We start from the raw sequence: 27,325 nt of genomic DNA, 5'->3' as shown, positions 1-27,325 counted from the left end.
ACTAAAATTTGACAATCAGGCTGTGAGCTTACCCCAAAGACAGGGAGCGCTGCACATTGCGTGTCACAGCAGTTACGACATTGCAAGTTAATTAATCAAACACGTGTATTAATAGATCAGGCTGCCGGCAACAAAGTTGCAACATTGCAGGAGCTGCAAGTTTATCCCAAAGTAGTAATCTCCTCTCCTCTGCCAAACACTGCAGGATGACTGCTGCTGTCTGCTCCACTCCATCACGACCTGAGATGGTGTTGATGATCAGGCTGACCAATGGCACAGCGAAGGGCCCCGGTCCCGAGCCGCTTCTTCGCATTCAATATATGCAGCTCCAAGGCCGCTTTGCAGATTACGAGTCGTTTCCATAACAAATGCATGATAAGTGAGTCAGACTCGTTTAAGGATGCTCATTCTCATTTGCTACTTTGAGCGCCTCAAATCACTCGCATCCTTGGTATGGAATGAACAGGGCCCACGAAACTGAGGGGCTCCGCCAGGGCCGTTCCGTTGAGGCCTTTTTCTGCTATCGTTTCTTTGTCCCTCATTTCCATTCTCTCGGAGAGAATTTATCACCAACTACTTTCAACCTCTTTTGCCGTCACCCTAATGGCCACTTTCGTCGCCAATATTTCCCCCAACACCAGCCAACTGGAACACGGAGCCTATGACGACAAGATGGCTGCTGAGATAGCTTCATGTTCTTTTCACGGAAGCCTCCCTGGTACCCTGACGGCGGCCAAAGCCACAGAGAACAGCTCCGATCATGAGGACTGCAGGCCTCCCACGCAGACAGATGAGCTGCCAACGGAAGATGACCCTACCTTGTCGAAATCCTCCGCACTGGCAGAAGACAAGAGGAGTGATTGTTCTCCCACCGCTGCAGGGCATTCAACGAGCGATGGTTTCACATCAAAGACTGAGCTTGGCTCTGGCCTCCCGAAGCCAGTGCAAGTGGAAGACCAAGCGAATGATGATTCTCCAATTACTCAAACTAAGTCATCTCTTAACAATGCTACGGTTCAGCAAGTCGAAGAGATTGAGGCCAATGCCCCCGTTGCAGAATCCATGGCAGACATCGAAGGTCCGCCGAAGCCTCCAACGCCACTTCAAGAGCTTCCATACGAATTGTATCCCCGATATGTAAAGTCGCTGGCAGCATTCCCTCTAGATGACCCGAGCCAAAGCGTTGTTTCCGGGATGGTTGATTACATGCGAGTGGTTGATGAGCGCCTGCGCGCTATCGAGGAGAAGCTACTCGAAACGAGGGAGAAATCAGAGGCAATGCCAGAAGACGCTTCTTCGGTTACCTCACATGCTACTTCACCAACTACTTCAAAAGTCGCTTCATATGCCGCTTCACATGCCGCTTCAGAAATGGCTCCGTCGGTAATCGAGAACGAAACCTACAACGGCCCCGGCGATGTGCAAGTTGAAGTCAGGTTTTTTGAAGCCGATGGCTCGGTGTTCTGGAACGATGGCGACTTTGCCGGTGGATTCTACGCATGTGAATTTGCCACGGCAGGACATCTCCAGCTACTAGGGGTGCTGTACAACGCCATATCAGATGAGACAATCAACAAGACTGAGCCCCATCCAGCACATATCGAGATCACCTATCTCAGTATCATGTCTGACCCGATCGCGTCTTTCTTCAGAGATATTCTGGATCTTGATTGCGGCCCCGGCCACAGCTTTATCCGTCTCTCCAAGCCATTTCGTCCCCTGATTAGGAACATCACGCCATTGAGACAGCATCTGAGCAAGTTAGAGGACGCGTTTGGGTACGACGAACGTTCTCTTCAATTTCATTTCGATCGAAATATTTAGAGCTGATTATTTTCTGAGTAGACATGTCCGGGTCGGCTCGGACCCTGTTGAGCCGCCAACTGCGGATTTATCCGATTCTGCGGCAGATAATAACGATGGCTCTGGCGCGGAAATTTCATCCACTTTGCCAGATGACACTTATTCCAATGAAGACTCTTTGGACCAAGGTGAGAAGAGCTACTCACGACCAGATGCCCTTCCACATTTTAGGACACTCCTAGAATTCGTTGATCGGTATATCGAGAAGGCGATAGGGCTTTACGATAGGATTAGAACCGGTCAAGAAAACGAAGTTGCATTCGAGAACGCATGGATGCTTTTCGATACTGGAACCACAATCTACTGTCCTGACGGCAAACGCTCTGAAATGATGTTTACTTACGACAACGTCTCCGAGATAACGCGGAACACGGCTATGTCAGACCCAAATCATCGTTGCAACCGGAAGTCATCGCCCCAAGGATATTGCGTTCTCTCGACGAGAGGTGGCGTTCCTCTGAAGAAGGCTCTCATACCGGGACATATCGAAGAAGATGATGAAGAGAACGACATGTTGCATCTGGACGCCTTCTTGGGATTGGGGCAATTGAAGCTGTTCAGGCAAGAATCTGAAGATGTTCGTAAAGACTTGTTGCAACCAGTTTTGGCACGACATGGCCCCGTTAGACGGGCCAAGAACACTCTGTCTACGCTCGTTATTGCTTGCTTCAATATTGCGTACGACGGTGAGCGATATGGCGCCCAAAGGGAGCTTTTTGAGATCAAGCCATTCGACGGCTTGAAAGATGTTCGAAGTCTTGAAATCTTCCCAGTGCAATACATGAGCGACGACAAGCTCAATCATCTTCACGGAAGGGGAGAAAAGTTTGTGGATCTCACAGGCAATTGGCACATGTCATATGAAGGAACCACCGTAGGGAATACCCGTGAGACGGTACGTTTTAGCACCTAAACTGGTCTTGGGGCAATCTGAACCACCTGCGTTCTACTTCTGGTTCTTAATTTGAGGCTAACTTTTGTAACTTTTAGATCAACAGTGAGGTCATCGTTGACTTCAAACTCGCTTTCGAAGACGGCACGATCCCAAGCATGGAAGTTTCGGAGATCAAACCCATCTTCGAGGACGTGATCAAGCATGATTGGCCAAGAAGGACAAGGGGTGAGGTTCACGACTGGTACGAACATGATGAAGTTCGTGGCTGGGAGGTCAACCGGAGTTGTTATGACGAATACCACCATAACGTCACCGGTTATAAGCATCAAGATTCGCAAAGTCAGAATGTCCTAAGGAAGCTCAAGCTGGTGTTTGAAAGTTACACTACGTCAAAGGCGCAAACGAAGAAAGAGAGCGAGGCGTTCAAGATGTACTTGAAAGAAAACAACCTCATGAAGCTTTTCCCGGGTACCGTTCCAGGGTATGCTCTGCGCAACCGAAAATGGGGTATGTTTCGGTCGTGAGATTTCCCATGATACAATTTGCTGACAGACGTATAGTTCAACTGGATGTAGACAGACTTCAATACGTTCAACATGGGAATGACTGGGACAACCTTGTGCTACCGAAAGGACACAGGAAAATGGTGCAGGCCATGGTCGAATCTTACACCAAACGCTCGGATGGCTCTCAAGCGGTCAATGACTACATTACCGAAAAGATTGATCTGGATCTGGTGCGAGGAAAAGGTACTCGGTTCTTGTCTCATCCATGGGCAATTTTTGATGGCATGCATGCTAATCAGATTCCGATGCAGGCAAGGGGTGCATCATCCTGCTTCATGGTGAGCCCGGAGTGGGGAAGACATCCACTGCAGGTAGGCGTTCTTTCTTCTCAGCCTGGATCAATCAATCTGGCTTCAAGCTCTTCATACTGATACGGAAAACACTTATAGAGTGTGTGGCGGCATACACCAAGCGTCCTCTATACCCAATCACATGTGGTAAGTATCAGCAAAGATCCGTCCTGGTGGAACGCAGTGGCTAATCCGGCGCTTGCCGCCATCAGGTGACATCGGGCATCTCCCAGACGCTGTTGAGAAGAATTTGGACAAGCATTTCAAACTCGCTCATAGATGGGCCTGTGTGCTACTTCTGGACGAGGCTGATGTGTTCCTTGCTAGGAGGAACGTAAGAGGAAATGCGCTGCTTGAGACAGGAATGCCAGAACGCTGACCATGTTTAGAAAACCGACGTGAAGCGAAACGGCCTCGTATCAGGTAAGCAGGAAGATTATGAAGACGCGATCAATGCGTGCTAATTGCTCTTGCCCAGTATTCTTGCGCATCTTGGAGTACTACCCTGGTATCTTATTCTTGACAACCAACCGAGTCGGCGCGATTGACGATGCTTTCCGCTCTCGCCTCCACCTCACCCTTTACTATCCCAAGCTTCGGACGAAGCAAAGCATCAAGATTTGGGAGAACAACATCAAGAAGCTTGAGGATGTCAACAAACAGCGAGCCAAAATGGGCCAAGAGCTCATCGATTACCGCAAAGACGAGATCATCAGGTGGGCCAAGGCCAACTGCAAGGGTCTGCAATGGAACGGTCGTCAAATCAGGAACGCTTTCCAAACTGCCATTGCGTTGGCGGAGTTCAATTCCCAGTCCCGCAGCCCGAAGAAGAAGAAGAAGCAAAGCCCGGGATCGTCATCACCGCCCCCCAAGTCTCCCAAGGCGCCTGTCTTAAACCAGGACACGTTTTCACTCATTGCCGAAGCTTCCAATCAGTTCAATGACTACCTGCACAAGACGCACGGTCAAGAGGAGGCTGTCACTGCTTCCCAAGACCAGATTCGAACTGCTTCGTTCACGGCGAAGCCAAGCAGAATCGTGAAGGTGGTTTACAAGTCATCCGAATCTGACACCGACTCTGATGAGACCTCGGACTCGGACGGCGCTTCGAAGTCCTCGGGGGCGGACTCAGATGTTGATTCGGATGCTGATTCGGATGCCTCGGCCGATTCCGCTGCGTCCAATTCTGATTTTGATTCTGATTCTGATTCGGAGACTGAGACGAAGGGCAAAGATAAAAGATCGAAGAAGAGCAAGGACAAGAGTAGGACAAGAACCAAAGAGAGCAAAAAAACGAAGGATACAAAGGAAAAGAAAGACAAGAAGGAAAAGAAGAGCAAGAAGATTGGTGATGAGGAGGTGAAGGCGAAGAAAAGTAAGAAGAGGTCGGAGGACTGAGAGATCTCCATCATTCATAAGCACTCCGAGACTCTCTGTCATTAATTTACATACATACACCAGCAATATCAACACTGTGTTTCTAATCCTTAAGCTGCTTTTGAATGACACTGATAAGATATCTATATACATACAAAGGAAAGGGAAGAAGCTTCTGGCTCAGCAGGTCCTGCCACACGCATTGCCGACGATTACATTTTACACATTAGCAGCTGTTCTCGATCATGAAACCAAGTCTCCCGTCTTCCACTGTATCTATTCATCCGCAGCAAACTCAGCTCTTGTGACGCGCCTCATCTTGACTCCGCTGCTCTTCTTCTTGGCTCCGTTCTTCTTAGCCGAATCCTGGTCGAAGTCAGGTCGGTTCTGGTGAAGTCCGCCGCGGGCAGCCCAGTATTGATCGAGCTTTTGCGTAACAACATCGAGATTGTTGTATGGCTGCAAGGAGGCCATGAAGGTAATCTTCTTCGTAATAGCCTCCTTGGTGAAGTCGGCCTTGTTGACAGGCACAGCTCTCCACCTGCCCTCCATTGGATCGTTGAATGCCGTCTCATTGTATCCGAGATCCTTGAGGTTAGTGACGTCAAACGCTGCCATCATTTGGTGATCTTCGTGAATGAGGTTGTGGCAGTGGAACATGTAGATGCCGTCCCAGGGAGCGTAGTGCGCCTCAACACGGACGATCTCGTCCTCACCAAGCCACACAACATCTTTCAGCCCAGCCGCTTCGTATGGAAGGACGTCGCGATCGCTTCCCCATTTGCTGTTGCTGTAGCGGCCAATGATGCGGAAGTCGACCATGTGGACATGAACCGGATGGAACGAGCCGCCGCCGCCGTTCTCAATTTCCCAGACCTCAACGGTGCCGCGGGGAACGTTGGCCAAAATGCGATTCTGCGCGTCGTTGAAGACCACATCGTTGATTTTCCACAAGTCGTCTTCGCGATGGAAGTTGAAACGGCGATCGACGATGTCGCCGAGAGGCGGTGGGAACGGCACGTTGCGCAGCGCAGCGGGGATGACGGTGGTGTCGACGACCGGCGTCGGGCTGACGACGAAACGCATGACCGGCTCCAAGTATTCCCGTCCTTTGCCCTTGTGCTTTTCCCGCGATTCGCTGGGCTCTTGGGCTGTCACCAGGTCGATCTTCTGTCCGGCGAAGGGAGTAAAGTCGAAGATGACTTCCCAACGTTCAGCCATGGCAGCTGCGAGGAAAGGCGAGGTGACGGGGTTGGTGAGGAGCCCAGAGTCTGAAGCAATAACTTGGAACGGAATCGGTTCGTACTCTTCCTGGTCTTGGCGCTTGAAGGAGAGGACGAATGCTCGTGAAATCGCAGCATTCAGGAAGCGAAGCCGGTACTTGCGGGGTTCGACGGCAAGAAACGGCCACGGCTGGCCGTTGACGTGAATGACATCTCCCAATAAGCCCTCTGTTTCTCCAGCCGGGGAAAACAAACTGCCGTCTTCGTTGTATTGCTTGGACGATATGATGAGCGGAATGTCATTGACCCCGTACTCCCTCGGAAGACCCAAAGAATCATCGGCTGGATCACGAATGATCCAAGCTCCAGACTGGCCAAAGTAGTCGTTCACAGCCGTCTTTAACACAGGTTAGTTATCATCAAGGAGGCTTTGGAAATTCGAACACCCACAGTGTCTACCGCGTGATCATGGTACCATAGGAAACGACCGTTCTGGCTGTTGGGGTAATAGTAGTCCTTGTACTGTCCCGGTAGGATGGTATCATCGGCCCAGCCATCCCAGGGTGACCGCTGCCTTGAAGTTAGCATTAGTTCTGGAGTACTTGGTCGGTGGAGTTACCGTATATGATCCATGCAGATGCATCGCACTTGGCGTGACACCTTTGTTGACCATCCTAACGACTGTCTCGCGGCCTCTAGTTCCGATGAAGGTAGGCCCAGGAGACATTCCATCGTATCCAATGAGTGAGGTCAACCCCCTGTCAGGATAGATCCTCTGCGTAAACGGCGTGACTTCGAGTTCGTAGTAGTCGATGAGCTTCTTGGTAACCGGGTTCACCACGGAGCTGGTGTGATGTTAGTTACGCCACTTTATGGTGGTCAAGTGGCTCGAAAACTTACAACTTGGGCTGTTTAACCGGCGGAATCGGAAGAGGAAATTGGAAAAACCAAGTATACTCGGGACTCAGCCATTCTGCCGATGACTCTCCAAACAGGGCCATCAAGGCCACAAGGGAGGTTCTAAGAAACATCTTGGAAAATGATCGACGAGATCGACAACGGGAGGAAAGCGGAACACGGTTCCGGGGTTGATGCCTGCCTGACGAGCCAGACTAGATCGGTGGGGGTGGTGACAGACTTATATGCTAGCGTCGTCGCAAGAAGCATTGGATGACCGTTTTTGATCAGCGACTTTGACACCTGTGCAACGGCGTCGGCAGTTGAGGTCTTCTAGGGCATAATGCCGCCGCCAATGGTCGTGGAGTGTTCGGTCAGAATGTGTAGTCCGAACATGCTTCGATAAGGCCAAATGGTAGGGATGAACTATTTTACTCTGGCGGTCGGACATAGTGAGTCGGCAGCAGAACGGAATCCTCGCTGGCCGGAAGCCTGTCTTGACCACTTCGTCAGTCGGCAGTCTGACTTTCTCCTGTGAGCTGATAGTAGCTGTGCGTTGCCTTGGCACGGGTTGCGAGCAGATTCGTCTGGCAGTCTGCTTATTTGATGGGCTGCGGCCTTTCGTTGCCGGCTTGCTGAAAGATGCTTAAATCTTGGGCGGAAATTCCCTCAGAAACTCCTTAATCAAGACACTAATGTCCGTTTGCGAGGTTGAGAAGGACGAGTTCGAAGATGTCTCGCCAAAACTTGACCCAGGAAGTTGGTTCGACTTCTGAAGCCGCAGGTTGCATTGCATTGCTGTGCAGCTTGCTTCACGCATGCGGTTCGTATGCTTGGTGACGTCGAAGTTCTCTCGGGGAGAACACCAAGGCGCAGATGCCGCCGTTGGAGTTGTCGTCCGAACGTAGCACTCGGCGGGAGATTAGCGAGGCAGTGCTTTGTGCCGCACATACCTCCAAACATCCCCGAAGAGAAGACTTCAGATTCCATTTCAGAACCTTCTTTGCTTGGAACACGACGTGGTTGTTGCTGCAGTTCGGCCTGCCAGGGAACGCCGGAGGGAACGTGTGTCGGCTCAGAGGCCAGATGACCGTTAGTTATTGCTGAGTCTGGCAGGCTTGGGCAACCAGATAGGGAACTCATTTGGATGATGTATGTACATTTCGGCGAAGAGACATGGTATGCCGTCATAAGGCCTTCTGGAAAGATTCGGGCGCATACAGATGCCGGGTTCCCACGTCACCTCAAAACTTGACAGCTGCAACTGACGGCTACGAATTCGAGCTGTTCCATTTTCTGTTTCCAGATTGAGGCATTTCACCATTCTTTGGCTACGAGAATTAAGTATTTAAGCAGCTTACATGCTCGGATGCACCCTGAAACTCTTCAGATCATACCCGCGTGGCTTATGTTCTTGGCTTTAGGGAAGACACCAAGCTGAACTGTGCTTGGAGCTCAGCGACTACCAATGCTCGCAAGACTTTCAGATTCATTGCGGCCAAAAGTGAAAAGCCTTGACCGTCGTCCACGAGAGAAAGGTTGCTGAGCTTCGGAGTCGGCGAGGCGACCAGTACCTTAAACACAGAGGACACTGGAGGACCCGGACCAAACCCAAAAGTTTCGGGGAGGAGACTGGTTCCACCCGCTCGGGCCCCCTTTCTCCACACGTCCGGGGCCCACATGTTCTCCGTGCCGCCGCCGTTCCTGGTCCGATGTTTAAAAGTGTCAAAAAATGTCAACACGCAATTTTCTAACGTTCACCAATCGACCTCAAATGGTTCTGAGGTCCAAAAACAAAAGTAGGGCCTGACCGGGGATTGAACCCGGGACCTCTCGCACCCAAAGCGAGAATCATACCTCTAGACCATCAGGCCATTTGCCGATGTTTTCGCTTCGGCAAGTGGATTCACATTGGTTCGGGGAGCGAAAGTTCATCATGTAGGCTCGCGGGGGGCTTCTTCAGCCTGTTGGTTTCAAGGCAGCCCAACTAAGTGCACTGCGTGCGCGTGTAACGGCTAGCCCTTGAGGTAATGATTACCGAATCCATGTAGTTAGACTGCCAGGTCTAGACCTTTCAACCTTTAGCTTTGTAACTGCGAAGGTCCCATGATCAGGCTGGCTCGAAGCCAAGTCAACATGTTAGTGTATACTGACGTATCTTAGGAAAACTTGACTAACGTTGAAACTTTTCTTTCAAAGGAATGGCTGGATTGGTCCCCAGATTCGACCGCCGACGTTGGCGGTAGCCGGCGCCACCGAGAATTACTCCAGTTGCCGCTGAAAACGAGCTGAGTCGCAGGTGAAGCAGACCGAGTGCCGCGTAAGGATCGGGACGTGTCTTATCTAGCCGTGGCAGCATCCGCCCGGAGACTTTTCAAGCTTCTGCTGTGTTTGCAAAGTTGTGCCGCTTCAGTCATGTAGTCGTTGAGTCCCCATCAAACCTGCGGCAAGCTGTTGCTGACGTGGTGTCCAGCCCAGTCTCACGAGCCGCATGAACCACCAAAACGTGGGAAACGTTCCCGTTGAAAGTGCTTGCATGCAGCAAAACTCTGCTTCCCGGGCAGGGGAAGCCTGGTCTCCATTGATTGTCCCGACAAACGGGGCCGAGACCGTCCACCATCGTGGATCCCGCGGCCGATACCCGCCCGGACCGGCTGTCGGCGGAACGGAGAAGGACACCCGCCACCGCCAACGCTGCAGACGCCATCCACTTCGCCGACAAAGGTCGAATTCACGATCCACCGCGTCCCCTTTGAGGTCCACTTCCAGGGCACTAGAGCTGTTTTCTTGGTCCCCGAGAGCCCCAGCTTGCACCGGCATCATGGGGACATCTAGCTCGCCCCGTTCCCCGCGAAATCGTCGCTCACTGCCGCGATGTCTCCCATCTCAGATGACAGAGAGGGCCTTCATGTGTCCATGTTTACGGCCCCTTGCTCGTCATGGAGAGACCTGGCACGAGGAGGAGCATGAGCCCGAAGTAACTTATCGTCCCGTCAAAGGAAAAACTTGAGTCGACGTTCTAGATCGCCGTGTCACCCCAAAAACGTAAGGACTGCCTTCCCCGGCATGTCGCCAAGTTAGCGCCCCCTTGTCTTCCCGATAACACGGGCGCCAAGGCGGCTGGCGGTGCGGCTTCTAGAGCGGTATGCCCTCGAGACAGCCGTTGATCCATCTTATAACCAGCCCACGTAACCTTCGGATCGTTTGTAAACTGATACACCGCTTCGCTGCTCATCTGAAAGGATTCTGAGAACAGACTGGTTCCTCTTGCTTGTTTGGTGTGATCACTGACAACCCACCCTCAATGAGCCCAGATCCGAATATTCGAAACCAACTCTCGATATAAGGCGAACCAATACTTTCGACGTACGGTAACGTCATGGCGGCGAATAAAGCCGGCTCCGCACTGGCCAAGGCACTCGGGATCGATCTCGGGGCCAGCACCCGCCATCAAACACAAGAATTACATGACCATATCGCGAAAGATATTTCACCATACGAAACCTATTATGAAGAAGACCCAACAGTCAAGGAATGGTTACTAGAGCATGTACCAACGAAAGATGGATCAGCCCGCTATGTCAAGAGCCTGTTCCCATTCACCAAATGGATCCTGAGATACAACACTCGATGGCTTATCTCTGATGCCATTGCCGGTTCGTTTTGATGACAGTACTTCGAGAACATCAACTAACTTTGGGCAGGTGTGACACTCGGACTTGTAGTCATCCCTCAAGCTATGGCGTACGCCCTCCTCGCACGCCTCAGCCCTGAATATGGTCTATATACATCCTTCACTGGCGCAGCTCTCTATTGGCTATTTGGAACTTCCAAAGACATTGCAATAGGAGTAAGTCATATTCTCAGCCCTATCAACCTTACCAAGTCTAACATCTGGCAGGCAACAGCTGTCGTCTCCCTCCTCGTCGGCAAAGTAAGCGCCAAAGTCCTCGAAGAACACCCAGGAGAATTTTCGGCCGAAGAAATCTCCAAGACACTTGCGTTCCTCGCCGGCGCAGTTCTCCTCGTCTTCGGTCTTCTCCGCCTAGACTGGATCGTCGAGTTCATCCCCCACGTCGCGATCTCAGCCTTCGTCACCGGCGCCGCTATTACCATCACGCTCAGCCAAGTCCCGTCGCTCTTGGGCATCGATGGCGTCAACTCCAAGGCCGCCGCATACCAAGTCTTTATCGATACTGCCCGTGGTCTGCCAAGGGTGAAGCTTGATGCTGCGATCGGGCTGACGGCTCTGGTGTTGCTGGGGCTGATCAAGTGGTACTGTGAGCGCATGGCGAGAACGCAACCGAAGAGAAAACGCATGTGGGAGATGTTCTGCTCCCTCCGCATGACCTTCACCATCTTGCTGTATACCCTCATTAGCTTCCTGGTGAACCGAGGTCTCGCTGATGGCGAACACAAGTTCCGCATCACCGGCACCTTACCGAGGGGCTTCACACACGCAGGTCCACCGTCGTTGAACCCCAAGTTGATATCGGCGCTACTCCCGGACCTTCCTGCTACAGTTATCATCCTGGTGATTGAGCACATCGCCATCGGCAAGTCATTTGGTCGCATCAACAACTACACCGTTCAGCCATCTCAAGAACTCATCTCCATCGGCTGCACAAACCTCTTCGGTCCCTTCCTCGGGGCATATTCCTCAACGGGCTCATTCGGCGGCACGGCTATCCTCTCCAAAGCCGGCGTCAGAACGCCTCTTGCCGGTATCTTCAACGGCATCATCCTTCTCCTTGCTCTCTACGCCCTCACTTCCGTTCTCTACTACATTCCCATGGCAAGTCTAGCAGCGCTTATCATTCACGCCGTCGTCAACCTCATCACCTCTCCAGACCACATCTTCAAGTCGTGGCTCATGTCCCCGCCAGACGTGTTCATCTACTTCACTGGCGTTTTTGTCTCGGTGTTCACCAGCTTGGAAGATGGGATTTACGTCACCGTCGCCCTCTCAGCAGCTCTTCTTCTTCTTCGCCTCGCTCGGGCCCGGGGTCGCTTCTTGGGTCGAGTCCGCACCTATCGTCACCCCGATCGAAACTCCTCGGAGTACAGCGACTCAGATCACCATTCCGTGAGCAGCTCCCAAACACTGTCGCACACCCGAACTTCATCATCCACTCCCCGACCTCCCCGCGACGTCTTTTTGCCCCTTGATCGGAAAGATGGCACCAACCCGGCAGTAGAAGTCGGGGAACTATACCCTGGTGTCTTCATCTACCGCTTCACTGAAGGCTTCAACTACCTCAACCAAGCTCAATATGTCGACAGACTCATCGAACACATCACTCATTCTACTCGTCGGACGACAACTCCCCACTACGACCACCCAGGCGACAGGCCATGGAACGAGCCAGCACCGCCATCCTCCGTCGAGACCGACTCGGAAGCACCGGCACTTTCCAAGCCGCTACTTCGAGCCGTCGTCCTTGACTGCTCCGCCGTCAACATCATGGACTCCGGAGCTGTGGAAGGGTTGATAGACCTGCGAAATCAACTCGACCGATGGGCAGCACCAGAACCGGTCGAATGGCATTTCGCGGGCCTTCAGAGCAGGTGGACCCGCCGTGCCCTCTCGGTATCTGGCTTCGGATGTCCTACAACAGGTCACCTAGACAGATGGGAGCCTGTGTTCACCCTTGCCGAATTGGCTGGTAAACCTCCCCTGCTCTGTGAAGACCCCTCGGCTGGGGAGAGTTCAAAAGCTGTGTATGTCATGAGTGATTCCGAGCAGTCTTCGTCTTGCGGCTTGGAAGAGGGAGTCTTACATGTTGCCAACAAGGAGAACGGGACCCGCCACCTTGGAGCAGTCACCGGTATCAACCGACCATTCTTCCACCTCGACATCGCATCGGCTGTCGAAAATGCGGTCAAAAGCGCGGCGAGCAAGGATAGGGACTCGGGTTATGCGTGTAGTTCGTAGGGAGCACAAGGATTTTCTGAGATTTGGAGTTGAAAAAGCGACCTCGGCGCATCGAACCATTTGAGCTTTATCATGTTTGCATTTCCAATAATTTCCTAGACTTAGAAGATTCCCACAACAACAGTCATCATTAATCGATACATAATTTCTTTCAATTCATAACAAGCCTCTAGTCTATCATATCATGATTTCATTAACCTTACTTTTACAGCCTCTATCTATGCCAGTCTAAACGACGGTCGTGAAAATCTGCATCTTCTCTGTGGTGCCCCATTTCGCCTCGACTCCAGGGGCAATGAAGTAGATGTGTCCGGCTTTAACCTCGAACTGTCTCTCATCCGCCTCCAGAAGGCCCTCGCCACCAGTGACAATCGCAACAGAAGGTCCTTCTCCCGCCTTGATGGTCTCAGCTCTGTTCTTCTCATCCAATTCGGTGCGCAACATGTCGAACTCGCTCAGCGGCGGCCGGTAAACCACCGTCCGTCCCTCAACGCTTCTCGAGCTCTTCTCTTCGGGGAGCATCACGTCTTTCTTGCTGTGAGCCTTGAAGGTCAAGGTCTTGCTGAACAGATCGATGTTGTTCCGGTCACCAGGTGGGCAGAAGCCGGTGTTCAGCACATTGTTCGAACGGGCCATGCACTCCACGATGTCACCCGACAAGTAGGCGTGGATGCCGTCGGCGGGGATGTACAGCGCCTCACCCGCCTCCAGCACCAAAAAGTTCATACACAGCAGAGCGACCAGCGTGCCGGGGTCTCCCTTGCCGTACTGCTCCTGCAACCTCGGCAGGAGCTGCAGCACGTACGCGTTGCTGCCGAGTTCCTCGCGCGGCGTGTCGGCGATGGCCTTGGACGCCTTCTCCACGGTTGCCTCGTCGGCGAGGAGGAGGCGGCGCGTGACCTCGCGCAGCGTCTCGTCGGTCCAGGTCTTGGTGTCGTCCGGGATGAAGTCCCTCAGGGCGGGGATGTTGAAGATGGGGGAGATGTTGTCGAGGGGCTTGAAGCCGGCGAAGACCTCGAACTTGCCGAGGGCGACGGCGATCTCGGGCTTGTGGTTGGGGTCGGTGAAATTGTCGGGGTCCTGCTCGTGAAGCTTGGTGGCTAGGGACTTGTTGGGGTGGATCTGGAGAGGGAGAGCCTTCGCGATGGAGAGGATCTGTAACGTGTTAGTAGATGTTGTGTGTCAGGCTCGAGGATAGACATGCCTTGGGCAGGTACGGAAGCTGGCCGTCGAGCTTCTCAATGACCTTCTTCCCCAGCAGCTTCTCCTTGTTCTTCTGCAAGACGTCGGATAGCAGCTCGCGTGACTCGAGAACGCGGGCGGGGAAGTCTGGGTAGTCGCCGAACCACATCTCCGAGTAGGGCTCGTCGTCCTTGATCTTGAAGCCGGTCGGGGTGTTCTCGCAAAGGCGACCGGCGAGCGACTCGCGGCCCTTCTTGCCCCAGTCGTAGTTATTGCATGTTCCACTCAGCTGGAAGACGGTACTTTGTGAACTCATGATGGTGTTCTGGCGTGTGCTGTATTATTGGAGGTGTATTCGTGATTAATTGGAGTGGTTGGTGTGAACTGGCAATTGGAACTAAAGAGATCACGTCTCTTCGGGTTTTGTATTGTTGTCTGTCGATTTCTAATCGCATGTCATTATCTCGCGGTTACGAACTATGGAGATTTCACAATTGTGACGGCCTGTGACGTCGCGATGATTGACGCAAGAGGCTCGTCATAGAAAACGCCCGGCAGTGCATGGCAGGCACGCCCGGTCCCACCGCGAGTTCGGGGCCGTGGCGAACTGCAGTGCAGTACGAGACCCGGATCAGCCCACTGAATCGCCGCTGAGCCATCTGCTTCAGCGGTGAGAACTTCACTTATTTACAATCCGGTGGATGAGTTTCTCGCGATCTCATTTTCGAGGCGAGAGTAAGTCTCGGCCGAGCTTGTATGATTTACTTTCTCAAATGCTCGGAGCTATCGGTGAGTCGCGTGTCACGCCGGGATCTCATCTCATGTCATAGTGAGACAGGTGCCAAGTTCAGATGAAAACCAAACTCACTCGGCATGACTGGCGAGGAGCTCTTCGTTCTGTTTGCACATTGGGTCGGCTGATCGACGTTCCGTTCTTTTTATATTCCGCCCGGTAATCTGGCAGTCCTTGTCTCTCCCACATCAACCGGCTGTAACAGGGTCACGGCCTGCGATTGAGTCTGGGTGAATTGGGGTCATCCGAAGTGAAGTCATCATGAGAGCGGATTGAAATTCATAATGTCACTTGGGAGAGATTGCGATGAAAAGAAATCGCTTATTGAACATGAATACGGTAAAGACAGACTTTTTCTTCAGCTTTTGCACAAAACCTTGCCAGGTAGAATTATCGCATCACTCATCACATCTAATCTCATAGTACTCTAACAAGTCAGAAATGTCCATCCCAGAACCAGACTGTTCATGTTGGCCCATCATCGCAGAGCTCTCCTCCGCCCCGAGACCGTCCTGTGACTTATCAGGCTTTTTTTCACCGCCTTTCCTTGAAGAAGGCTTAGTCTTGCCCTGAGATGTTTTCCTGCCCTTCTCCGTCCGGGCCTTGGTGTTTTCAGAGTCCTTCATGGTAAAGACGACCCTGGTGGGACCGCCATGCTGAGTCGAGAAGTTACCACTCGCGGCGGAGAAAGCGACGAGCCTGAGCACCTCCGTTCTTGTTGGCCTTGTTGGACTTGGCGTTGCCTCCAGCAGCATTGCCAGCGTTGCCAGCAGCAGCTCCGTCGGCGGCATCGTCCGCAGCGTTCTCGCCATCTGCAGCATTGTCGGCGTTGTTGTTGTTGCCACCAGCGTTCTTCTGGTTTCCACCAGCCGCCTGGCCGTCCTGGTTGTTTCCTTGCTGCTCGTTGTTGCCGTTCTGCTGGTTGTTGTTGTTGGCGTTTCCAGCATCGGCAGCACCGCCAGCAGCATCCTCGGCATCTTTGTTGTCTCCCTGTTGCTCGTTGTTGCCGTTCTGCTGGTTTCCGTTCTGGTTGTTGCCCTGCTGGTTGTTACCGTTGGCGTTTCCAGCATCGGCAGCACCGCCAGCAGCGTTTCCGGCATCCGCAGCGTTGTCGGCGTTGTTGTTGTTGCCGCCAGCGTTCTTCTGGTTTCCACCAGCTTTACCAGCCTTGCCTGCGTTACCTGCGTTGCCAGCGTTGTTGCCAGCGCCGGCGTTTCCAGCATCAGCGGCACCGTCCTGGTTGTTTCCCTGTTGCTGGTTGCCGTTCTGGTTGTTGCCGTTCTGCTGGTTGTTTCCGTTGGCGTTTCCGGCATCGGCAGCACCATCAGCAGCGTTTCCGGCGTCCGCGGCGTTGTCATTGTTGTTGTTGCCGCCGTTCTGGTTGTTACCGCCGTTCTGAGCACCATCCTGGTTGTCTCCTTGCTGCTCATTGTTTCCGTTCTGCTGGTTGTTCGCGTTTCCAGCGTTTCCAGCGTTACCGGCGTTACCACCAGCGGCCGCGGTGCCGTTGTTGGCAGCAGCACCTCCGGCAGCACCACCGGCAGCAGCGTTACCAGCACCGGCGTTGCCAGCGTTCTTGTTGGCCTTGTTCTTCTTGCCTCCGTTGCCGGCGTTGGCGTTGCCGGCATTGGCGTTGCCCGCGTCCGCAGCGCCGTCAGCGGCACCAGCGGCGTTACCAGCGTTACCGGCACCAGCAGCGTCGTCAGCAGCATCCTCTCCGTCGGCAGCATCATTGTTGTTGTTATTGTTGTTGTTGTTGCCACCGGCGCCGGCAGCCTGCTGGTTCTTGCCCTTGCCCTTGCCGCGCTTCATCTTGCTGGCCTGCGCGCCGGCCTCGAAAACGTTGATCACACCATCGCCGTTGAGGTCGGCCGGGTCTCCGGCGGCGGCGGGAGTGCCGTTGGGGTTATTCCTGTCAAAGGTGTTCTGGAGCTGGGAGATGATGTCGCTGCCACCACTGCCGTTGGCCCTGCGCTGGCGCTGGGACTGGCGAAGAACTTGAGAGGTTGTTGGTGCCGCGGCGGCGACACCGGCAAGGAGGACGACGGCTGCGTGGGTGAACTTCATCTTGAGTGAGGTGATTGATGAACTAATACACAAGTAGAGATAGAAGGGATGAAGTGAATAGACGCAAAAGGATTGACTACTGCCCGAGTAGTAGATACGAAAAGAATGAGACTGGCTCAAGAAAGAGAAAGGAAGAGGAGGAGATGATGGTAAGTTGATGAGAGGTGGAGGTGAAGGAAAAGATGCTTAATCCATCAGCTAAGAGCTGAGTCTTTATATCCCAACTTTAACTCACCATCACCTCACCTCTCAACCCATTCACGCCATCAGGCCGAAGTCAACATTCAAGCCCCTCGAGGCGTCGGTAACTGAAGCGGACGTTCAGCCCGTTGAACTCGGGATAATACCCCCGTGAAACATCCCGCTGAGTCCCGATCAGAATCCTCTGACGGGTGGCATGTGCCAAGCATCACACGTCAAAAAAGACCTCTCGCTCGTATGTCGTTCTCTCATTTGACCATTGCACTCAGCTCCTCCAACCCACGTTCCCCGGGTATCCATGTTCAATCACCCCCGGCAAGGGTCCTCCGCATTCCGCCAAGGAGGCAGACCGAAGAAGCAACCATCCAAAACGTCGAAGGCGGCCCCACAAAAGTTTCGACGAGTTGCATCAGTCTCAGGAGCTCCGTCGTCTCATCATAAGACTTGGCCCCCAGCCTTCACTGCCCTCTCTCTCTCTCACACGTCGAACGCTTGGCTCGAGACTTTCACTGTGAGGTTTGACGTTGGATTTTCTGCCCACAGAGGGTGGCTGCCCACGGCTTTTGGTTCCCACCGTCCAATCTTTGAGCTTGAACAATCCCATCAGTCAATAACGACATGTGTCATCCGTAACCGGGACTTCGCGATCCTGAAACACCTCCAGACGTGATGAACACGATGGGCGCCAATCCTTGGCCGCAAGTCAATAGCAGAACGCCAAAAATAATAGCCTTGGATAAGCTTGATTGCCTCGACGAAACAGGTGAACCACGGCTCTGGGCTCGGGAGAGAAGGATTGTGGGGGATTCGGGGTCGGCTGCACTTGTCGAGACTCGACTCTCCTGCCGTGCTTTCGGCGCGTGATTTTCAGTCAGCGCCAGATGGAACACGTCGAGACCGACCACCCTGCCTTGCTCCCTGAGCTATTTCTGGAAGCAGTTCCTTTTGCTGATCCGTTCGCTCTCGCTGAAAATCGCGATCGTCGCCCACGGGTCCGGCTGATCATGTTTTGGTGCGGCAGCTATGGTCGTAGCCCGCCGTCTCGTCACGTACGATGCCATTACGGTTACAAATAACCTTGAGAGTCTAAGACCGAAGCCAATATTGGTGGAAGCAGGGGGCCCTTCATCCGCGGATTCAAATTCGCGCAGAGGCCCCCCTTTATGTGGTATTGTATTATGAAATAGTATTATACATCGTAAAGAAATCATTCATCAGGTAGTAGTAGTGTGTCTCGTCTTGGCGCGAGACTTGCCCCCGATATTTTACACTCAATTTCACACTCAGAAGCTGTAGCACAGATCCCACAAAGGCACGCGGGTGTGGTACAGCTCCGCGCTCCAGAACTTGGTTGCGAAAGCGGTAAGGTTGAAGTAAAAGTCCGTCGCCAGCTCGACGCCGTTCTTCTCGGCGCAAATCAGCCCGTCCTTGGGGACCTCGGCGCTCGCCTGGGTGGGCGGGGCCGTGAAGTTGCCGCTGAGGCCGAGGTTCTGCTCTCCGCGCAGCTTGAAGCGGTTGTCGAAGCCGGGCGTCGCCGTCAGACCGGAGCTGAGGTCGACGAGGCCGCCGAGAAGCTTGATGGCGAGCTGGACGGTCACGTCCGCCGACGCATCGACGCGCACGTCCGCCGCCTCGGTGATGTTGGCGTAGCTGCTGTACTTGGGCTCCCAGCCGGTGGCCACGGACTTGCTGCTGTCGAGGAGGTCGAGGTGCACGTTGCCGTCGGGAAGGGCCACGCTCAGGCCGGCGGTGACGCCCACGGCGGCGGAGACGTCGAAGTCGAGGCCGACGGCGAAGGCGACGCCGGGGCCGAGCTGGACGACGCCGGGGACGGAGACAAGGGAGTAGGCAAGTTCGTCGGGGGCGTACTTGAGCTGGTGGCTGTAGGCGGCGGTCACGTCGACGGAGATGCCGACGGCGGAGTCGAAGGTGGTGTCGAGGTCGAAGTAGAGGGCTTCGAGCTTGAAGCCCCAGAAGTTGTACTTCAGGTAGCCGGAGAAGGTGATCTTGGAGGAGAACCAGGCTTCATCAGCGGTCACGTTGATGTATTGACCGTCGCTGTAGAGAACAGTGTTGTCTGCCAGGCCTTCGGCAAAAGAGAGGGAGACACTGGGGTCGAGAGTGAGGCGCTTGGAAAGAGTGGCGGCCGGCAAGGATGAGAAGGACATTTCGCATTGGCCGGCGATGTTGGTAAGTTCCTCCTTGGAGGCAGCAACGGTGATGGAGAGGTCGTCCTTGTTGGACTTCAAGCCGGTGGCCAGGAAGAACCCGCGCTCGAACTCGGCATCGCAGTTACCCAAGTGGTTGGTGATCAAGATGAAGCCCTCCTCGGACTCGGACCAGTCCTTGACGGCCTCATCGAAGGCCTCCAACGCAGAGAAGGAGACCGTGAGCTCATCATCGCCGCAGACCACGCTCTTCACTGCATCGACCTGTTCGAGAACCACAGCAGGGTTGTTGAGAGCCAGTGTCATGTTGATGCTTCCCTGCTCCTCGGAGTCGGCAGCCGAGTAGTAGAGAGAGACATTCTTGGCGGGCACGAGGTTCACGGGGTCCTTGGTGTCAACGTTAGGAGGGACGCTGGGACCGAAAGTGTATGTGGTGTTCTCGGCAGGCCGGAGGGTCTCGGGCTTCGCGGCGATGGGCTCGTAGGCCGGAATGTCTTCGATGACATGGGCTGCTTGAGCAGCGAACTGGCCGCCGAGTGTAGGCGTAGGCGTGGGCAGAGTCTGGAGAGTCGTGGAGGCGGAAAGGGTTGAGTAGATCGGGAAGTTCTCGGGCTCTTGCTCGGGCATCTCGACTACGATGTACGTGACGCGCTTGACGCCGTCGGAACATCCGCAACCCTCGGCATGGGCGGCCGCACCGGAAGCGAAGAGAAGGGCGGCCGATAGGAGGCCGGCGATGGTTGATCGAGCCATTGTAAGTGAGTGTGGGTATTAGAAATAAGGTATTAAGAAACGTGTCGTGATAATTGCAATAGAGGGTATCAAGAAAGACAGGACGCTCAGAATTCGAGCTGGATTGGCAGTGAGTGGTCAAGGAATGACTAGAAGATCGCGAGATCACCGGCGGACAGGTGCGTCTGCAGCTTCAACACCAAGGGTCTCGACGGGAGAGGCGGCAACTAGGCCTTATATGAAGCACACGCGCGTTGTGTTGCTTCCTCTCCCGCACCCTCCATCTCGTGCCTCTTCTCTGATGGCCATACCCTTTTCAGACGATTAGCACATGGGAGATCAGATTGGCGTGCCGATATTGGCGCATATGGCGACGAGAGGAGCCGCGTTGCCTCTCCCAGAGAAGTCGAAGGCATGTGCCTCACATCACTGGATGGAGGGAGACGCGGCTCGAGGTGGCGTGAGACCAATCCGGGCCACGAGTCTATCTGGCATCGTTCCCACTAGACCGGGGTATTCAGGGCCGAAAGAGGGGAAAGGATGGCATTGGAAGATGACGGATGCAACCTCATTGCAGAAGTGGCCCTCGATCTTGCGTTTGGTGATGTGCGCAAGGTCGAGGACAAGGTCGGATGATGGCCGTCGTCGGGACTCGATGCCGGCGCGGCGAGGACTTTGACCTTAACCCCGGCTAAGATTGAGTGATTTCCTGCCGAATCGGTACAGGATTCATCACAGACCTGCCTTTTGGGAAGAGAAGAGGAGTCAGAACTGTTGGTGATGGAGTCGTGGACGATGCGCCGTCAGGTAAGAATCAGGTGGACGACTTACAGCTCCAACTAAGACGGGCCAGGGTCCTTCCCGAAAGAAACGCGTCTCTCGGCACAAGGGACCATCTTCAAGCGCTTTAGACCTCATTATTGGTCAGTGTCGCCTTCAAATCGCCGCCCCTATCAAGCGCATCAAAGGGGATCCCGTCCTTGTGGCAGAGTCGAACCTACACCACGACCAATTGAGGCACTCAAGTCCGCAGCGGGGGGCTCATTGGTCCTGGATCCCATGCAGGAACGTGGCTTTCGCGTCCCCTTTGGATCTTTTGGGCCACGACGACCAACGATGGCCCCCAATGGCCGTCCATTATCGCCGTTCCTGACAGGAGATGCCCCTGAAGGAAGCATGCTCTGGCAGGGATTCAGATGTAAGAAGGGACCCGCCGGCTGTCCATTCAGGGTGTTTAGGCCGCCTCTTAATTCTGTGGGAAAACAGGATGCCCGATGCTTGGACCCTGAGTTCTGAGAGGAATTTCCCGGCGTCTTGCTCGCGATGAGATCCAATTGGACGTTTGTGAGAGGAATACCCATCAACCAGCCAATATTGACTGCCGAATGCGGCCGGATGCAATCGTTGATGGAATCCGAATCACACTCTCTCATTTCCCGCCCTCGAAAACGTGTTTTGCCGTTTGCCGTTTGTCGTTTCTCAAAAAACCTTCACGACTCATCAGCCATGTCTCTCACAAGGGGGGCCACGACAAACATGGACGCTCTTATCGCATTTCGCTCTCGCATCGGGCGCAATCTTCCACCCAAAATCAATAAAATTCACGGCCTCTTCCGTGAGACCCAGCAGGTCCGCTGAATAAAGCCAAGGAACCGTGGAGTTCAATATCTCACCTGACCCGTCTACTCTGGCTGGTCGTCTCTCTCATATCAGGCAATCTCACGTGGACGAAGCATTCATGTGTGTCCGGAGTACTTCCGAGTGCCGAAGATGAACTGAGTTGGTTCAATTGCTCAAAATCGGCCACTGGCCTTGACTCGCTCTCTTGTCACTTCACCCCAAGTGGAATGACGCGAAAAAGAGACGCGAGGTGGGAAAATTGTGTACAGTGAGTACATAGTATGTACATGAAACTCATTCAAGCCCAATCCTTTCACCTTTCTCCTCAAGAGAGGGTTGCTTTTTTGCGCGCTTCTCTCTCATCAACTGCTCATCTCCGGGCGTGAGCAAGGTAAGCCTCTCCACGCCAAAATGACGCGCAAACCTTCCCCCACATCCCTCTCACTCACTCATCATCCATCCTCATTCTTCATGCGCGCCGTTTATCGCTTGGTAACGTAGACGGTGTGGATGGTCGTGCGGGTGTTGCACTTGCCGCTGGGGCGCGAGGCACCGCCGGTGGGCTTGGGGCCCTTGCGAGTGCGGGTGTGCTTCTTGGTGCGCGTCTTGGAGGGGAGCGCGGTGGTCTCGGGAAGCTGGTCAGAGACGGTGGTAGCGGGGGCGTCGGGGATGGTCTCGACGGGGAGAGTGGCGGCAGGGGCGGAAGAAGAGACGGGGTCGGCGGAGATGGTGACGAAGGAAGGCTCAGGGGCACCAGCCGGGGCAGAGAAGGAGGAGGCGGCCGCGGAAGAGGCAGCGGGGGCCTCAGCAGGGACGGAGGCGGAGGCAGCGGCGGAAGAAGGGGCGGCGGCCGGGGCGGAGGCAGCAGGGGCGCTGGCGCTGGGGGTCACGGAGCCGGAGATGGTCTCGAAGATGGGCTCGGGGGCGGTGCCGGCGGGGAAGGTGGGGTCAGCGGCGCCGGAGGAGGCGACGGCGTCGACGGCCTCGGTGGTGGAGGGAGCGGCGGCGACGGCGGTGGAGGCGGGGATCGCGGAAGAAGGGGCAGCAGAGGCGTTGCCGCCGGAGCCGGAGCCGGCACCACCGCTCATGCAAGCGAAGGAGATCTTGCTCACGGCAGAGCCCTGGGCGGGGCCGTCGAGCTTCCAGTCCATGGCGACGTAGGGCCAGCAGATGCGGCCGTCGGACATGGTGACCATGTCACCGGCGACGTAGGTGTCATCAGCAGAGATGGCCTCACCGACCTTCTTGCCGTCGCTGCCGACCATCTGGAACTTGGTGCCGGCGAAGGTACCCTTGCAGCCCATGGCGTCGAACTCGCAGATGGGGTTGGAGATCTCCTCCCAGGTGACGAGGGCCTTGGAGGCGTCGAAGGCGGCGGCGTGGGCGTTGGAGCAGTCGTTGGCGCCAGAGGTCATCCAGTTGACCTGCTTGTCACCGTCGGCGGAACCGACCTGGGAGGTGGCCTGGTCGCCAACGAGGGTGTTCTTGTCGGAGAAGAGGGCGATGGCGACGTTGCGGTTGTTGGTGCGGTTCTTGGAGGTGGTGTAGCCGGCGCCCATCCACTCGTTGGCGGTCAGGTCCATGGCACCACGGGAGACCCAGGAGAAGATGTAAGAGTCGGCGCCGACGAAGCGGGCCAGAGAGGAGTAGGAGCCGGACATGCCACCCATGGCCTCGTTGGCACCGCCGTTGATGACGTGCTCGTTGGAGATCTTGACGCCGTCGCTGGTCATGCCCTGGGTCTTGGTGTTGAGCCAGATGGCACCCTGGTCCTCGGCGCAGATGGAGGCGAAGGGGGGAGCGTCGGCCTCCTCGAAGGCGATACCGGTGTTGTGGGAGCAGCCCCAGGAGGAAGAAGCACCGGCGATCTTGGTGAGCTTACCGGCGGTGTCGACGTAGCGGATGGCATCGCCGAAGTGGCCGGTGGCAGAGCCCTCGTAGGCGGTGACGACGATGTAAGCAGCGTAGTAACCGGCCTTCTCAGAGAAGACGAGGTCACCGTTCATGTCTGGGGACATCATGGCCTGGCCATCATCGACATCGGGGCCGCCGAGGTAGGTCTTGAAGGTCTGCTTGCCGTTGGTGTAGCGGTAGATGACGGCGACGGGGTCCTTGACGCCGGACAGGGCCTCGTTGGTGAGGATGGCGAAACCGTCGTTGTGGGCGACGAGACCGCCGGCCTCCTTGCCGCCGTCGATGGTGACGAGGTCGCCGGTGGCGGCGAAGGTGGTGGGGTCAACGGGCTGGATGTGGACGCCCGTCTCGGAGGAGTCGAGGTAGGCGAGGTAGGCCGACTTTCCGTCGGGGGAGACGGCGAACGGAGTGCGGCGGTGGTGAGGCAGGCCGGTCCAGTAGGCCTCCTTGATGGGGTTGAAGGACTTGCTGAGCGTGACGGAGTCGACGTGCTTCTCGAGGGAGGAGGTCGTCAACTGGGCGACGGCCACGGCCGCGAGGCCGAGCATGGAGAGGAAACGCATGATGGCTAAAAAGCAGGAACTTTCAAAGTCACCCTAGTAAAGAATGAAAATCGGTCGGATTGTTGATATGACAGTAGTTACTGTCTTCGTGGTGTTTCGTTTGGTTGCGATTGATAGGGCTCAGCCTATTGGAAAGAATGAATGAACGAATGTGAAAAAAAGAGTGTCGGTTCGGGCAAGGATGGTCAACAATCCCTTGAAGCAGAGAAGGAGAGAAAGAAGCCTCACCGAAAGCGAGGAGCGTGGTGTTTGCCTCCATTTAAGAGAAGCCGCCAACGTCTGAAATGGATCCCATCAACAACTCCATCAACTCCATTAGGGGGGCGCGGACCGCCTTGTCGGACGGCGACAGCGACAAGGCATCGGGAGACAGGCCAGGCCAGGCCGGGGTTCGTCCATATTGCTGCGCAACCGAGCTCTGCTGTAATGTGCGTGTAAGTCGATATGGGCTGGTCAAATCTCCCTGGCCGTTTCACCAAAGCAAACGCGGCGGAGGGTGCAATTTCGACTCTCTCCACCAGCGGCCCGGGGTGGCTTTGGCTTCACTGCTTGCTGTCTGCAAGAAACGCCAACCGAGAATGGCTTGCTTTTAGCACCGGGAACCGGGGGTTAGATCGTTGTCAGAACGTCAGGTGGTTCTGGCTTGACATTGACAGCCGGTGTGGTCTTGGGGAAATCCCAGAATCCTCAATCCTCTATGCTGACTCCATCTCTGCTCTGTGTTCTAAACTCCGGCTGTTTCTCTGCGTCGATGGCGGTCTCGTTTACCTCGAACCGGGTCTTGGCCTGATGATGAAAGGGATTAAAAGTAAAGTTCGGTTCCCTGACTTGCATCAATCGCGGCATTGCACATCGCCCGCGCCATCCCAAGGCCTTAACACCCGATCTTAATTCCTCAACTTCAGACGATGGACTCGGAGAACAAGGTGTCGGGGTGGCGGGCGAGTTGTCCAGGCTCTTCTGCCGCTCATACCGTAGCCGTAGCGCCTTGCCTTGTGGTTCCTCTCTTACCAAGAGCTTCATAAAAAGACAGAAAAGACAGCGTCCCGTCCCTCCTTAATTCATATCAAACAGGTGGGGATGACGCTGGCTCAATCCCACCAATGGGTCACCCCAGCACCCGGGTCTCGTTTCAAGCCCTGGCTCAAATGTGGTGTTCAGTTGGTCACTTTTTGCAGTTTTGCAGGTCAGACTGAGAGGATTGGAAGATTCCGAAAATCCGGGGAATAGGACGCTTTAACCCGGCCCTAAGACGACGATGTAAGTCCATGTTACTGACGGCGATCAACTAACACATCAGCTCATATTCCAGCTGCTCGTTCCTTGGAGACTACTATGCAGTAGAAGGCCTCGAAGTCTTCGCCTCTCTCTTCATCCGTTAGTCCAGCTCCTGGCGGGACAGATCCTTGCAGCACCTGTCAGCGTCGCCCGGGGTCGCCTAGGCGGCTAGCTTTACCGAGTCGCAGCTTAATTGGGGTTCGTTATTGCTTCCATGCGATTGAGGACGACGACAGATGCTTTTCGTTTAGATACGGATTCTTCCATGGGGCCTTCGATATGATGATGAACGATGACCACCGTGACCCGATTCCGCGGATGTCACGGATGGTCTTCGTTTTCATTTTTACGTGAAATGAGATTGATTGATGAGATTCTCACAACTCGTCACGTAAGACAAGTCGAGGCGAGGCGTCCATGGTCATGTCAAACAACCACCTTGCTGACCCTGTCTCTGTAAAACCCGTAAGCGCCGTCTGAAATGCTTTTTTCACATCAGTCTTCATATATCACCAACACGCCTCTGACATGACCCCAGATTCCTGACATCACAACCCACAGACACGACGCCAAAAACTCCCGAGCCATCCTCAGGACTCCCATGGGTCACGCCGCAGATAGCCGCTCTCGCCCTACGTCTGCCATCTTCCGCTACGGAGCATTAGCAATGACTCTGCAAATCATCCCCAATCAAAATCATTGATCCATCCGTCCAGGTTCAAGGTAACAATCTAATTGCCATCATCGTCCAGTCCTCCCAACAATCAAAAATCCCCGAAATTCTAGACCTTCATAATCGACCGCCCCTCCTCGGGCAATGATCGCCTAGAGGTTCCCAAGAACTCAGTCAGGCCCTTGCGCGCCAGCGAGCGACAGGACGAACCTGCAGACAGGGATCTGAGAGGAGCCCATCCCGCCCCTGACGCTAATCCCGAATGATTAGAAAATTTCCCGCCAAGCGACTCCAGTCTCTCCACCATCAACAAAGTCGTAACGGCGCCGTGGCGCTTTCACGGCTCCTTTTCCGTTGTAGGGCTCGGCGGGACGAGACTGGAAGCGCGCTTCGTAGGTTTCCTCGGGACGTCATGTCCTCCTACGTCGCATTCCGCCGGTCGATCTATCAAGTTCGTTGTTCGGAGAATGGTTGTTTTTGGGTTTGAATGATCGCTGTAGGTGGATGATTATCGCAGGGAACAGATCGGGCGCCCGGAGAGCGAAAACCACAGTCCTCCACAGCTATTTTTTCCTTGCAACTACTCATCGCTACCTCTAGCGCTGAGCTTGTTGTCCATCGTTACTACACAATTATTCGGCCAGGAACAACCGAGGGGAACCTGAACCTCCAACGGCGCCGAAGCTTCCAGACGTCCGGATTTCTTTTGCCGGACAGCGGAGCTCTCGGACCCTGCGGTTGTCAACTTCATTCTCGACTACAAGTATGCAATCTTAGGAAACATACTAGAGTTTCTCTCCACACTCATCTTCTTTGAACAATACTCGTATGAGAGTTAGGCTGGACCTACTCCATATGGCGAAACGAGAAGTTTCGCCCCGAGGGGCTTGCGTACCCTCTTCTGAGTCCCTCCCCTTGCGTCTGCTGCTTCTCTAACCGAGACGGATTGTCATCGTCTGGGAAGACCCCGACACCAATGAGATCTCTCATCACTTTCGTTTAAATCAGCATCTCGAATAGCAACAATCAAAACTGCAGTCAGCCGAAAGGTAACGGGCATGTTCCCACCAATCAACAACCACGCGTAA

General features: G+C 54.5%; 7 protein-coding genes across 7 annotated transcripts; 2 read left to right on the top strand and 5 right to left on the bottom strand.

Annotated features, from left to right (window-relative positions):
* Positions 1–603: 603 nt before the first annotated feature.
* On the top strand, positions 604–5,012 carry CkaCkLH20_00672 (uncharacterized protein; the record flags this gene model as incomplete). The annotated part of the gene is made up of 9 exons (XM_038883392.1): positions 604–1,778; positions 2,035–2,758; positions 2,854–3,265; positions 3,319–3,507; positions 3,576–3,602; positions 3,714–3,761; positions 3,848–3,948; positions 4,004–4,037; positions 4,093–5,012. The coding sequence occupies 9 exons, from the start codon at positions 604–606 to the stop codon at positions 5,010–5,012; spliced, it is 3,630 nt and encodes a 1,209-aa protein (XP_038750987.1).
* A 255-nt stretch (positions 5,013–5,267) lies between these two features.
* On the bottom strand, positions 5,268–7,245 carry CkaCkLH20_00671 (bilirubin oxidase; the record flags this gene model as incomplete). The annotated part of the gene is made up of 4 exons (XM_038883391.1): positions 5,268–6,611; positions 6,665–6,784; positions 6,834–7,059; positions 7,115–7,245. The coding sequence occupies 4 exons, from the start codon at positions 7,243–7,245 to the stop codon at positions 5,268–5,270; spliced, it is 1,821 nt and encodes a 606-aa protein (XP_038750986.1).
* Positions 7,246–10,490: 3,245 nt separating this feature from the next.
* CkaCkLH20_00670 (sulfate permease) lies at positions 10,491–13,046 on the top strand (the record flags this gene model as incomplete). The annotated part of the gene is made up of 3 exons (XM_038883390.1): positions 10,491–10,767; positions 10,816–10,961; positions 11,013–13,046. 3 exons carry the CDS (start codon positions 10,491–10,493, stop codon positions 13,044–13,046), a joined length of 2,457 nt encoding a protein of 818 aa, XP_038750985.1.
* A 228-nt stretch (positions 13,047–13,274) lies between these two features.
* Positions 13,275–14,544, bottom strand: CkaCkLH20_00669 (uncharacterized protein; the record flags this gene model as incomplete). The annotated part of the gene is made up of 2 exons (XM_038883389.1): positions 13,275–14,201; positions 14,293–14,544. 2 exons carry the CDS (start codon positions 14,542–14,544, stop codon positions 13,275–13,277), a joined length of 1,179 nt encoding a protein of 392 aa, XP_038750984.1.
* Positions 14,545–15,690: 1,146 nt separating this feature from the next.
* On the bottom strand, positions 15,691–17,088 carry CkaCkLH20_00668 (uncharacterized protein; the record flags this gene model as incomplete). Its single annotated transcript, XM_038883388.1, has 1 exon — positions 15,691–17,088. The coding sequence occupies one exon, from the start codon at positions 17,086–17,088 to the stop codon at positions 15,691–15,693; it is 1,398 nt and encodes a 465-aa protein (XP_038750983.1).
* A 1,484-nt stretch (positions 17,089–18,572) lies between these two features.
* CkaCkLH20_00667 (isoamyl alcohol) lies at positions 18,573–20,210 on the bottom strand (the record flags this gene model as incomplete). The annotated part of the gene is made up of 1 exon (XM_038883387.1): positions 18,573–20,210. One exon carries the CDS (start codon positions 20,208–20,210, stop codon positions 18,573–18,575), a length of 1,638 nt encoding a protein of 545 aa, XP_038750982.1.
* A 2,081-nt stretch (positions 20,211–22,291) lies between these two features.
* Positions 22,292–24,286, bottom strand: CkaCkLH20_00666 (uncharacterized protein; the record flags this gene model as incomplete). The annotated part of the gene is made up of 1 exon (XM_038883386.1): positions 22,292–24,286. One exon carries the CDS (start codon positions 24,284–24,286, stop codon positions 22,292–22,294), a length of 1,995 nt encoding a protein of 664 aa, XP_038750981.1.
* Between the last annotated feature and the right edge of the window lie 3,039 nt (positions 24,287–27,325).

Source organism: Colletotrichum karsti (assembly GCF_011947395.1).
Source record: "Colletotrichum karsti strain CkLH20 chromosome Unknown Scaffold2, whole genome shotgun sequence".
Classification (NCBI taxonomy): Eukaryota; Fungi; Ascomycota; class Sordariomycetes; order Glomerellales; family Glomerellaceae; genus Colletotrichum; species Colletotrichum karsti.
Note: the sequence above shows the minus strand (reverse complement) of the source record. Positions and strands in the feature narration are given on the sequence as shown.